Genomic DNA, 13,825 nt, shown 5'->3' on the forward strand with positions numbered 1-13,825 from the left:
GGAAAATTGTTCGGCCGGTCCGACCGGTTCACCCGGTTAAACTAGTTGCCCGTCCTATTCGCTGTCTGATCCGGTTATTAAAACATTGGTTTGTATAGACAAGTCAAATAAAATTGATCATTATAATGGGTGAATCTCTCTCTCACTCTCTCTCACACACACATTATATATATATATATGTATATTATGAGTGTGTAAGCAACTTTAATGATTAGGATTAAGAGATAATTCCGAAAATGGACCAAATGAGGAAAGAGAAAAAAGAAATAGCCCTTAAATCATCAAGTTTCCCAAAATGTCCCAAATAATTTGTACTGGGCCGACGCAATTTCTTAAAAAAACTAAAACTAGTAACTTAACAAATTATGAATTATTACTTGATTTTGTTAATAACCATGAACATACAAGCCATAAATTAGAAATGCAAACCCTGAATTAAAAATACAAACCATATATTAAAAATACAAATAAACCTTAAAATACAAGTTGACCATGAGGAAGTACTCAATACAAATCCAACTTCTAGCCTTATTAGTAATATATTTTTCTCTTTAGAAGGACAAACCAACATCTTCATGATGCAATATGCTATGAAGAATTAGAATTTAAACACTCATAGCATTTACGAAACAAGACTTGATATTATCTTGCATTTCTTTTCCAACATTCTTTAAAGTATCATCATATTTATAAATTACTTCAATTACGCGTCCAAGGTTGATCACACGCATTTTAAGAGTCATAGAAATGTCTTTACACATAAGCAATTCGCGGTTCATATCTTTCCATGCATCTTCAACTCTTTGCTTGAACAAATCATAGACATATTCCTCTTTCACATCATGTTCCTTCATGTAGCATTCAATAGTCGATACAACATGCTTTCTTTTCCCTTCCTCCTACGGTTTATAAACTTTACTAATTACTGACGTTATCAAAACTACATTAATATAAAAATCAAATTATAGATGTTAAATACAGAGTTGATTGATTACTCAAGGTTGTCTTACAAAATGAAGAGAATACAAAAAACCTTGTAATCAAAAACCGTCCTCTAGGCTAATATTAATAAAAAGCTATATGTTTGGTCACTCACACGCTAATCCACACAAAAAATTTTAAATTAGTGTTACATTAATTAGATACATATAAATTTAGTAACTGTTAATTTATTCTATTTTATTTTAACTTTCCAGTCTAATTCCTAATTTAGTAAAATTACAACCACAATTTAACAACATACTAAAATAAAAAACAATCAGATTAGAAATAATTACTGTCTATCGTATAAATTATATTTTCCATTTTTTATAACTAAATAATCTTATATCGTGTTTTTTTTCTAGACAATTTTCAAAATATTAAAATGTTATTTTTACTATAGTTTTTATTAATTTTAATCAATCCATTATTAACACTAAATAATTACCTAATTTTAAGAATTTTAATTTAACTTTTAATTAAAAAGTATATTGGCTTTACATAGTTGGTCGATTAATAATAAGAATAAAAAAATCTCAAATTAGTTTATATCACAAAATATATAATGCTTAAGGAATCTCACTGATTTGAGTTTCCTTATTTGTTCTATTAACATTAAATATATAACGGTTTTTTTTTATATGTTACGTTCTTAGAAAATCAGTGTCGTTTCAAAACAAAACAACAACAAATAATCTCAGTTAAAATCAACTAGTTGTTTATTTTTTATTATTGTAACTATGTTGTACAATGACTTTGTATTAATAATGTATGATAAGTATATTGCTAAATTGTATTTTAATCATTTTTAAATTAATTAGTTACACGTGCAATGCACGGGTCTCAAGCTATTAATAATATACATTCAAATACAAATTTGTATGTACCTTGTGCCCGATAATATCATCCATAATCCTACTAATTACAGATGCGGCTACTACAAGAGGAGGAAATTTAAGAGCCCATTTGAAAGCTTCTTCTATGGCTGTCTCACCCATGCTTATAAAACACGACGTTGCAAGCATTTTGTAGCCACCGGTTTCGATTGAAACCGATTCATGCTCTTCTAGCGTTGGTACATATCCCTCATTCAACCATTTTGCTTCATTCATGTAATTTCTACTCAAGTCTTTCATCTACATAAGAGATATGATACATTTACTTCAGTTCAATCAATATTTGTATACAAAGAACATTACAAACATAAAGAAACTAAAAACCAACCGCCTCTTTCGCATAGTCTACTTGATATGCCTTTCCTTCCCTTGCCATGATTTCCTCCATTTCACCATAAGTATCTAAGAGCATTTTGTATATCATCTTCATGTAATCGGGAAGTTCATCGATGCAAGTAAGTGACCACCTATAATTAATGTGTAAGGCCAAAGGGTTATGACTTGCGATATCAAATTAAGAAACCCGTTATATTTAATGGTCAAGTGATAATTTAAAGCCGACATGGTTTCCAGATCCGAGACGAGAGCTGCAACACACGTTTAACTTCAATGGGAGGAGATCTTCTAGTTTATTTGTATTAGTTAGACTATAAATAGGGACTTGTTGTCTTTGTTTATGTGTGTTTTTTTGTAAGATGTAAATCACCACCCAAGGGGAGCTCACCTTGGGTGGGTCGGTTCGTTCTTAATATATTCAATCTTTTAACCGACAATGAGATCGTTCATATTTTATCTTTATGTTTATTATTATGTTCGGTCGTTTGATTTACCGCACCCGTCTCGAAAACCGTGTCAAGAGCAAATCCGTTCGAGTGGTCGTTTTGGGCCCTACATAATGTATGCATAAACAATAATTTTGATAAATTATTTTGATTTATGTCCGGATTATACATGTTTGACACTAAGGGCATATTGTTGGTGTAGGCATGTGTTTACATACCTTTGAATTGCTTCTGTGAAAATCTCAAGTTCTTCATAAGTACCATAATTATCATAAGTGTCATCTAAAACTGTTGCCATTTTTATCACTTTTGTTAAGAAGATCCTAGAACGAGAATATTGAGGTTCAAAGTAGACACCAACTACCCAAAAATAGAGTTCAACTAGTCTGTCTCTTACAAAATGTAGAATCTTTGTAGGCTCAAAATCTTTCCACCATCTACAATAATATATAACACAAACACCACAAAAAATGAGCAGCATTTCCAATCTTTAGTAATAAAATGAAAGGTGTCGTATGACGTCGTAAAGTGTAGCATGGTCATGTAAGGTTGTCTTACGATGTACGAAGGAGCAAATAAACTTACTTAGAAAGTTGGCTAAGCTCCCTTTTATGAAGAGATTGAAGCCGGTTAAAATCCAACTTTGCGAGTCTTAGTAAGGATTCATCATGTGAATCTTTTTGTTCATAGAACGGTATGTAGCGTAACGCATCTAGTCTTGGCAACCTTTTCCATATAGGCCGCTCTAGTGCTTCCTTTAAGCGTTTAGAAAGAGAAAGGCTGCAATTCCACCGAATAGGATCATTTGTTATTTTTTCAAGTCGGCTTTTTGAAAAAAGAAGAGCGTCATCTAGAACTGCCTCGCCTCGCACCCGCATATAGGTTGCCTCATATAACTCAAGCATGCCATTGATATCACTAGTTAAAGATTCCTTAAAAGTTCCCTCATTGTCCTTATATTTATTGAAGATATCTGATTTTGTTAATATGAAAAATGTTAAAATCTTATGTATTGTGATTAACAATTGAACATCTATTCACTAACCACATGGAACATTAAACCCTTGTTGTCGAAGGAGTCGAAACCAAAGTGAAACGCTACCACCATTCCAATCATCACCATATAGAGTGTAAATATGGCCCAAGGCTAGCTCAATCTCTTGTTCAAAACAGTAGCCAATGCCGAGGCGTTGGATATCGTTAATTAATTTCAACAAGTCAGTATGTTTGCTCGGATCATCCAAGGCTACCTGTATTTTTTCCTTCACTTCTTCTTTCAGAGTCTGGATTATTGGCTCTATTGAAACTTCATCTTCTTGCTATATTTAATGGTTGTCAAATCAAAGAGAAGAGCAATTTACAAGTAAGATCATAAGCACACTAACATGCACATTGATCATTTTCCCAAACCATACCATTAGAGGATAAAATGTTGGGTTTTTGGAGGTTTGGGATCGGTTTGGGCCTAGTTTATTTGAAGACTTACTATTGAGTTTAATAAAGATAGAAGACATGAGTGATTTTGGGCTGACCTTTTATATATTTATTTGGGGTCGTTTATGTTTTCTAGTTTCCTAAGCTAGAACCCCTAGAATAGTCTATATATATTGTAATCCTTGTACTTGCATGCTCCCATCATGAGAGTAGGACGACAATAATAAATTCTTGGTTCCAACAAATGGATGCGGGTCAGTTTAGAACTAACAACGTAAATTCTTGTGTCTCGTGTTTATTTATTTTTTGCATTTTGATTGTGTTGATGTTTAGAGCATGTCTGGGATTGAGTTTGAAACCGTGAATTGCCTTATTGGCTTTTTCAAAAAACCATTTTGAAAAGCCTGGATTTGAGGCTTTTAGAAAACTGTTTTTTAACACTTTTAAAAAGCTAAATTAAAAGGAATTTTTGTGATTGCCAGACACAATTTAACTTATTGGCTTTTTGAAAAATCCAATAAAGTGTTTTCAAACTCAATTCCACACATGTTCTTACTCTAACTGAGATCCTAACCTATATTAGTAGAGTTTATGTTTGGTCGTCTCAATCTTTTTGGAGGCCCAAAAGACATAATATAATTGGATCCCTTTTTATAATAACAATTGCTTTAGATCATGTGACTCCTATGCTTTCTATGTCTCGTATAATTGCAGACCACAAACTCTATCGACAAACAATTTCAAAACCAGAATTACACACATACAGTTTGTTACTTTATAAAATTTGGGCGCCTAGAAGAAGTGAAGTCCTATAATCCATTAATTCTATACCCCTTAACCACCCCTGAGTTTATGCACTAGTCATGTAAGAACTTGCTTCAATAATTAAATTTGAATAATTGTTAAATTTTTGGTAGCTGGCATAAGTTTAACAGAACAAATGTCAGTTCAAGTCTTAAACATCAGAATTGTAGTTTTTTAAGTCCACTGTGCGTACAAAAATTCACGAATGTTTATTTTCATTATCTTTTCATGAAATTTATACTTAATAAAAACGAACGAACCATAACACATACAGATTTATGCTTGTTCAAGCAAGTTTTATTAATTATTTGACTCTCGTTTTTCTTATTAAAACAGTTAAATATATAAATCTCCTCTTTCTATTTATAAATCAGATTAAATATTTTATAAAAAACAAAATTGTAAACTCGGTGTCTCGATCCACCAGAACATTTGTATCATTGCTGGTGGGTTCGTTGGAAAAAATTTTGGCCAGCATTTTCACCTAAGAGTACTACGTATCGAGTATTTAAGATGACCATGTGGTCGACGTAGCCACATAAATATCACATAGTTGCGAACGTTCTCGTATAGAAAGTGATAAAATTGCAACATTAAAAGAGTGGTACAAAAGATCTTAAGGGGTGATTTGGAGGATATGTAAAGTTAAGGACTAATAGTTAGTTTATTATTTTTAGATTTTACTTAATTAACTTTCCTAATTCCTAGGTTTGTTGTTCCTTAAATTATTTGTCAATATATAAAAGGCGTGTTAAGGTTATGTGTTTCTTGTATCAGTTTTTCATTTCTTGTTAGTCAATACTCAGTAGCATATAAGAAAACAAATTGGAGGGCATATGTTATATACAGTAAAGTGTTATACAATTATCATAATTACATATTATTTAATAACTTTTCTTTGTATTACACTAAAATGTTAATTAATAATATGTAACATTATAGGTTTTCATTATTCTATGAAACCATAACTTTGTTGTAGTGTCATACCTCATCATAGACAAGAAACTGATCTCCCCAGATACTTGGATGAAGGTTGGTTACGGAGCGAACAACCGCTGTCTGTTTAACTTCCATGTTTGAGAAGTTATTTGATGTTTCTCTGATGATGATCTACATTTGAATAGGTATTTATAGAGGGGTAGTGGAGAAAAAGGCTCAAGACATGAAACCTAAAGGCTGAACCACAAAAAGAAAAAATCTATAAGTTAAATAGAGTGATAATAAGTTTCTGTTCGGGGGTGAGCTTGGTATTAGTACTAATACCGTTACCGAAAATACCAACGACGAAATTGACAAAAATGGATATTGGTACCGACAATGAAAATGTTCAGCACAGGGCACTGTACGTATACCGAAGGCAAAAGATCAATACCGTGTTGTACCGATCCCAAAACCTTAAAATGTATGTATCAGAAGTACCCGTATCTTTAATTCCTCCTGCAAGTATGTGCGCCTCTTACTTTTGGAAAAAAACTAAGCAAGTTGTACCTCGTACTTTCGGAAGAAACGAAGCAAGTTGTGGAATAACAAGTTTTTTTTGTTGTATCTGGACCCTTGATTGTACATACATATGATGCAATGTTTTAAACACCTATTCAAACCGGCCGGTTAAACCGGATTTCGCACAACAGTTCAGTATTTTAAGCCCGGTATTTTTGGTCGGTTTGCTAGACCAATGCATCGGTGGTTTTTTCTAAAATACCGGTTTTTACCGGCAAACCGGTTTTAAGTATGAGAAATTTTTTATATTTGCGGCCCATATTTTCCAAAATTACTTTTAACCCAATAATTATCAATCAAACGTGTAAACTTTAGGACTATTTTTTTAAAATCGAGTGTTTTTGTATATTTTTTTAATATAGATTAACTTTTAGATTATTTTTTGTTATGGAATCATTTACTTTTTGGTTAATTTTGGAGTTTAAGTTGTAACATCCTAAAATGATTCTAGTATTAAATAAAGAAATTTGCGTTTAGTTATCGAGTGTTAATAATTAATCTATGCTAAATAAAGAAAAGATCATGTATTGGGATTAAATAAGATGGATTAAAGGGTAATGGGCTTTAGGTCCATGGGTATATCCTCCTAAACCACCATAAAACCCTAAACTTCATTTCATTCCATCTAAATCTCTACACACTCCAAAACACACACACACCACACACCACCATATACACGGCCGAGAGAGACGAGAGGGGCTTGAGGCCAAACGAACGTTAGTTGGTATTAGATCTTTATTACACGATATCTAGAGTGCATAAACAAGTTAAACGAGATCCAAACGAACATTAAAGGTATGTTCTTGGCCCTTTAAAGTTTACATTTTTATACACGTTTAATCTTGAAACTTGAACCTCGAATAGATCAAATATAAACGAAAGATAAAGTTGAAAACTTGATAGTAAATATGAGTGTAATGAACCCGGAAATGGAAACGGCTCGATTAAATGAACCCTTAAACTAGTATTGAACGTTTCGAGCTTAAAGGTCCAAACTTTACGTGTTTTTGGGTCAAACCATATCTAAAAACGACCATAGGATTGATCTCGAGTTGGTTAAATATCGTATCCAAGAGTTTCGCGTTAAAATAGATATGATTGTGGGGGATTAAGATTGAACAGAGACGGCAGCTGGGCAACTTCGCCTACAAGCGAACTTCGCCTGCAAGCAAGTTCGCGTGCACGCAAGTTCGCCTAACTGATAACTTCGCTGATTAACTAAGTTCGCTGGCCAACTTCGCTTGTTGACAAGTTCGCCTATGATTAACTTCGCTAGACCCCAAGTTCGCCCTGACAACTTCGCCTGGCATATGTTCGCCTAGGGTTAACTTCGCTGAACACTAATTTCGCTTATGCTTAAGTTCGCTAACGATAAGTTCGCTTAATGTTAAGTTCGCTTATTGTTAAGTTCGCTTAATGATAAGTTCGCTGGAGTTAGCAAATGAGGAAATAAATTAAAAACCTAATGAAAAATGTGTTAAGACAGTTAGTGGAAATTAAAAACCCAGCCAGGGGCTCTGCCCCTTGGACCTTGCTAGGGGCTGCCGCCCCTAGACCCCGCTGCCAGGGGCGCTGCCCCCGGACCCCCGTTCGTTGTGGGTTATATAAAGATAAAAATACAACATGAGTAGTATTAGTTAATTGATACATGTAAATATTATACAGTTAGCCGTACACAGCTCAAGAAGAGAATAACGATTAACGGAGAGCGTAACAGGATTCAGGTGAGTTTCTAGCCCCACTTCCTTGTTATGTTTTCGGGGTTGTGTGCATACTCGATGTGATAGTTAATACACTTATCTTAAGTGGTAAGTGTATGCCTTGTATGATTTATGTATGATGATTGTTTGACGGTGCGTGAACGATCTTCGGATATTGCATGTACCGTCAGGTGGTAGTTAAGATATGATTGATAAGTATGATGAAAGATATGATGTATGTATGAATATATGATGTATGCATAATGTATGTATGTTATGATGATGGTATGTGAACGCTCTCCGGAGATTGCACGTATTGTCAAGGAAAGTATGTATGAACAGGCACGGTACAGTTACACAAAACAAAGGGACCAGACCCTAATAATATTTGTGATGTTAGGGACCAGACCCTTATAATATCTGTGATGTTAGGGACCAGACCCTAATAATATCTGTGATGTCAAGAACCATACTCTTATAATATCTGTGAGGTTATAGGGCGAAAGGCTCTTTAAAACGTATGATTATGTATGTAAAGAAAGTATGAAGGTAAGAATGAAAGTATATGCACTTATGTGTGTATGAAAGAAAGTTAAGAGGTTAAGTATGAAATGTAAAAAGGTATTGTATGAGTATGTGATTAACTAGAACTCACTCAGCGTAGCTGACTTTTAGTATGCACGCAGATGAGTAGAATGAGGCAGCTAGCTTGAGGAGGACACATGGCAGAGTTGGACGAAGCTGGCATCTGAAGATTTTGCTATGATGTTTTATTTTAAAATACTATGTTTTGTTTTTAAATGACTATGAATGCTCGATAAGACAAGAATTATGGTTATGGAATGTAATGGTTTGAATGTTTTTAATGTTCCGCGAATGTTTTAATTAACTTTGATATTTAGAACTGCGTTTATGAGTAAATCCAACACGAAAGTAGGGTTACCGGTAACGGGGCCTTACATAAGTTGATTTTATAGAAGATTATAAGGAAAACTATTCAGCCGGTTGAACCTCTCGGAATAACCCGATTCAACCGACTATACCCGTTTTAGCCTAATTCGAAACAAGTAAAAGACCGGTTTTTAAAACATTGATATGATGAACCATATTTGAACTTGTGAAATACATAAATAGGGTTTTTCTATAATATTTTATTATTGAATCCAAAAATACGCCTTCTAGAACCAGACTATCACTTTTTATGAAGTATCAAATGATTAAGGATGAGTTAGGTAAAATGAGTTCTCGTTGCTTACTTGTCATACATCTTCCTCATACTTTTATTTTCTTAAACAATTTTATTTGACAATATACTTCCCTCCAATATTTTTTGTTTCATTTTATGGTCTTTCTTTAAATATTAAATAAAAAAAAACTATAAAGCTTTTTTTTCTTTTTTGTTTTCGTGTTTATTGTCCTTGATCATAATAATAATATATTAATTATTATAAGTGTTAATGTATTGTTATATTTATAAAATTATATATGTGTGTGTATTTATATATATGTGTGTGTATGTATGCGACACATACTAATATCAATATTGTTAAAAGTAGAAAAATATTAATAATACGTACAATGATGATGAAAATAATAATAACTACTCCCTTCGTCCCATTTTAAATGTCATGGGATCTAAAACACACAAATTAAGAAATGTTTGATCATTTTATTTTATGAGTTGTAAAATTACAATAATGTTCTTTAAGTTATTATGGCTAAAAACCATTTTTCTTCCTTGGCTAAAACATCTAGTATATGTAATAGTAAGGGCACAATTGGAAATTGATTTTATATGTATAGAAATGAAATTTAAATTGGGACAATCAAAAATGGAAAATGGACATTTAAAATGGGACGGAGGGATTAATAGTTAATAATTTGATATAATTAGTGAAGATTATTAAGTGAAAAAAGTGTTTTAGGGACTTATATGTATATAAATAATGTTAAGGGGAAATGATAATTGATTTGATAAGTTAAGAGAATGATACATTTAGTAAAAATTCTTTAGAGAGGGGTACGTGTAGCAACACTTAAAATGGGTTAGGCTAAATATACGTTATTCCCTTAAATTTGGAGGCTTTCAATATCATTTTACTAAAATTTAAAGATGGAGTTTGAAAAACTCATTTAGAAATAGGAAATGAGTTGGAGTGATTAATTATTTGTTCATCCCTAAAATGGTTCTCATAGTTCTCAATGTTAAAATAGTTCTCACATGATCCTGATCATATATATATATATATGTGTGTGTGTGTGTGTGTGTGGGAATGATCATTTGAGAACTTGATAAGTTGTAAAAACTTTCAAAACTCAATATGGATCACACAATCAATTAAATGGATAATGAATATGTGGCTGAAATTAAATCTGATTAAATAATGAACCGAAAGAGAGAATAAAGATTTTTAATGATTACACAAGTTTAAATGTTAGTTCACATATGTAAAAGTCGATTCGGTGTGTAAAAAATACTGTAATTTTTTTTACGTTACTTACACTTACATATTACATATGTGTAAAAAAACTCAAAAAAACTAATAGTTACGTTGAGCTTTTTCGACTTCTTAAAATTCAAAATGGTTCTCAAAATACATCAATCATATATATATATATATGGGAGGGTTATTTTGAGAACCATGGTGAGTTTTAAGAACTTTAAGAACTCGATTTTGAACCACACATTTAATTAAATGATATGAATTATGTGACTGAGATTAAATTTAATTAAAAAATGAAGCAGGGGAGAGAATAAGTATTTTTGATAATTACACAAGTTTAAACGTTAGCTACACATGTGTAAGAAGTCGATTCGGTGTGTAAAAAAATACCGTAATTTTTTGTACATCACTTACACTTACGTATTACACATGTGTAAAAAAAATTCGAAAAAAAAATTGTTACGTTGAGTTCTATCGAGTTCTTAAAACTCAAATGGTTCTCAAAAGAAATCAATCATATATATATATATATATATATATATATATATATATATATATATATATGGTAGGGTTAATGTAAAAAACAATATTTTTGTGAGAAGAATAAGAATAGATCTAGGCCCTTGGATCTATGATCTAGTGATTGAGATTAGTAGTTTCTAAATAATTGTATTGTTTCATATTTACATTGTATAGTGTCATATTTATGTGATTTTTTTTTTATTTTAAAGCTCTTCTCATACTTCTCACAAAACACTTGTTTTTTATTTGAACTCTTTTCTATATATATATATTAAATATATATAAACGAAAGCTCCTTAAATACGCTCGAGCCACCGGATTGCTTTATTTTTAAATGAAGGTTTCTCATGTATTTGACCGAATGAATACATGAGTATGAGTCTCACCAAACCCAGATAGCCCTTAAACGGGTTATAACATCTCATTATATTAACAATTAATCTAATCAAATATTTGATATGAAACTCCTATAAAATAGGGATATACTTAAAAATTAATACTCATTTTTAAAAAAATATATATTATTTATAACTAAGAAACATTTTTATACTAAAAAAAATAAATAAGCGAGTCATTTGTCTCACTAAAACCAAATAGCTTTTAAACCGGTATAAATAGGGGTGTTCAAAACCGGATATCTAGATATCCGGTCCTTTCGGATAGTGAATTTCATTATCCGTACCCGAATCCGAAATTTCGGATATCCGAACTTCAGATATCGAAACTTCGAATATCCGATCGAATAGTGATTCGGATATCCGAAAGAAAATCTGAAAAATAGAAAAAAAATATGGGAAAACAAACAACATGTTTTAACATTAAAATTATAAGTCACCAAACATTCAATTTAACAATCCAACAACCTGTTTTAAAAACTTACAAGTCACAACATTCAATCTAACAAACTAAACACAATAGGTTTTCCACTCTAACAAATCGAATAGATAAATCTAACAATTTGTGACACAATCTAGCATACTTATCGGCTTATCAAGGAGGTACCATGGTGATTTGGTGCAGCAACGGCGCCGAAGGACGAACATGGTGACTAGTGAGGGTCAGACAGATAGTGCCGGGGGTGGCGAGTAGTGACAGTGAAGGACAGTGTAGCGGCGGATGGAGGTGGTGTGGTAGTGAGGATGATTGGATAGTGGAAGGTAATGTTAGAGTTAGAGAACGATTTTGAAAAAGTTTGGAAATTAGGGTTACATAAGGTTTATGGATGGTATAAGGTTTATATATTAAAATTACAACAATATTAAATTTAATATTTAGGATAGTTCGGATATCCAAACTATCCGAAAAATTCTTAAAATGTTATCCGAATCTGAATCCGAATTTTCGGATATCCGAAATTTCGGATAGTTCGGATACGGAGTATCGAATAATTCGGATACAGATACGGATTCGGATACTTTTGAACACCCCTAGGTATAACATTTCATTTGTTTATGAAACCCTTTTATCATCAAATTCTAAGTATATTATTAACTTCCTTATAATAAATAAAATTAAAATTCAAAAAACATTTATAAATATTATAAACGAATAATGTAAAAGAACATATGCGGATGTAAATAAATTACAATACATACTACGTGCAAAAAAAATGAAAATGAAAGAAAACAAGGAAAATAAAAAAGAAAAACTATAAAACTAAGAATCTTAATCTTAAATATATATATATACACACACACACACATAAACGAAACATTTAAAAGCTCTCTGGTTGCTTCTTACATTCTCTCAAGCTACCAGATTGTTTTATTTGTAAATGAAGACTTCTCATGCATTTGACTCGAATTCACGGGTATAGGTCTTACAAACCCAGATAACCTTAAACGCGTTATAACGTCTCATTAAAAATTAATCTCACCAAATATTTGAAATGAAAATACTATAAAATGGGGATATAATAAAATTAATATCCAATTTTTTTTTTAGGAAAATTGGTTTTTATTGGTCCCAACTATTTTTTTTTGGTAATTGCCGGTCCCAACTAAGGAATTGGTCACTAATGGTCCCAACTTTTAATGTATTTGTTCCTAACCGTCCGTGGCTAAAAGAATCTTAACGCCGTTAGTTTTAGGTCGCTGGAAAAATGTTTCTGGCCGGAAAATCAATTTTTTGTCGGAAAACACCACCTGAACACCGCCAACACCACCAATTGACTCACCACCAACCAACCACCATCACTTAAGCACCATCAACTGATTCCGACAATGGTTCTAGGGTTCCGACGACCACAATAATTGGGGCTTTTACTATAAAAAGGTTCCTAAAGGTACGATACAAAGTTACCATGATGTTTGGGATAAAATTGTTGAGTTTTTGGAAAAACATTGTGTGTTTTCCGACCAAAAACGTTTTTCCGGCGACCTGAAACTAGCGACGTTAGATTTCGTTTAGTCGCGGACCGTTAGGAACAAATACGTTAAATGTTTGGACAGTTAGCAGCCAATTCATTAGTTGGGACCGGCAGTGACCAAAAGACGATAGTTGGGGCCAATAAAAACCATTTTTTAATAAAATGATATTATTTACATTAAGAAACAATTTTGTAGTAAAAAAATATAAGCGGGGTCATAGGTCTTACTAGACCCATAGTTTTTAAACGGGTTATAACATCTCGTTTATTTGTGAAACCATTTTATCATCAAACTCTAAGTAAATTACTAACTTTTTTACAATAAATAAAATTAAAATAAAAAAATATAAATATTAGACACGAAAAAGAAACATAACCCCACCAGTAAAACTAT

The 13,825-nt window shown here is 32.1% G+C and overlaps 1 protein-coding gene across 1 annotated transcript; it reads right to left on the minus strand.

Annotated features, from left to right (window-relative positions):
- Nucleotides 1-543: 543 nt before the first annotated feature.
- Nucleotides 544-6,014, minus strand: LOC143594128 (sesquiterpene synthase TPS1-like). Its single transcript, XM_077073516.1, has 7 exons — nucleotides 5,885-6,014; nucleotides 3,705-3,978; nucleotides 3,245-3,632; nucleotides 2,878-3,096; nucleotides 2,206-2,344; nucleotides 1,869-2,117; nucleotides 544-899 (listed from the first exon to the last, which is right to left on the minus strand). The coding sequence occupies exons 1-7, from the start codon at nucleotides 5,969-5,971 to the stop codon at nucleotides 606-608; spliced, it is 1,650 nt and encodes a 549-aa protein (XP_076929631.1). The 5' UTR covers nucleotides 5,972-6,014; the 3' UTR covers nucleotides 544-605.
- Nucleotides 6,015-13,825: the final 7,811 nt, after the last annotated feature.

Source organism: Bidens hawaiensis, unplaced genomic scaffold, assembly GCF_021521415.1.
Source record: "Bidens hawaiensis isolate Kalapana, Puna unplaced genomic scaffold, B.hawaiensis_p1.1 tig00043105_1, whole genome shotgun sequence".
In the NCBI taxonomy this organism is placed as follows: domain Eukaryota; kingdom Viridiplantae; phylum Streptophyta; class Magnoliopsida; order Asterales; family Asteraceae; genus Bidens; species Bidens hawaiensis.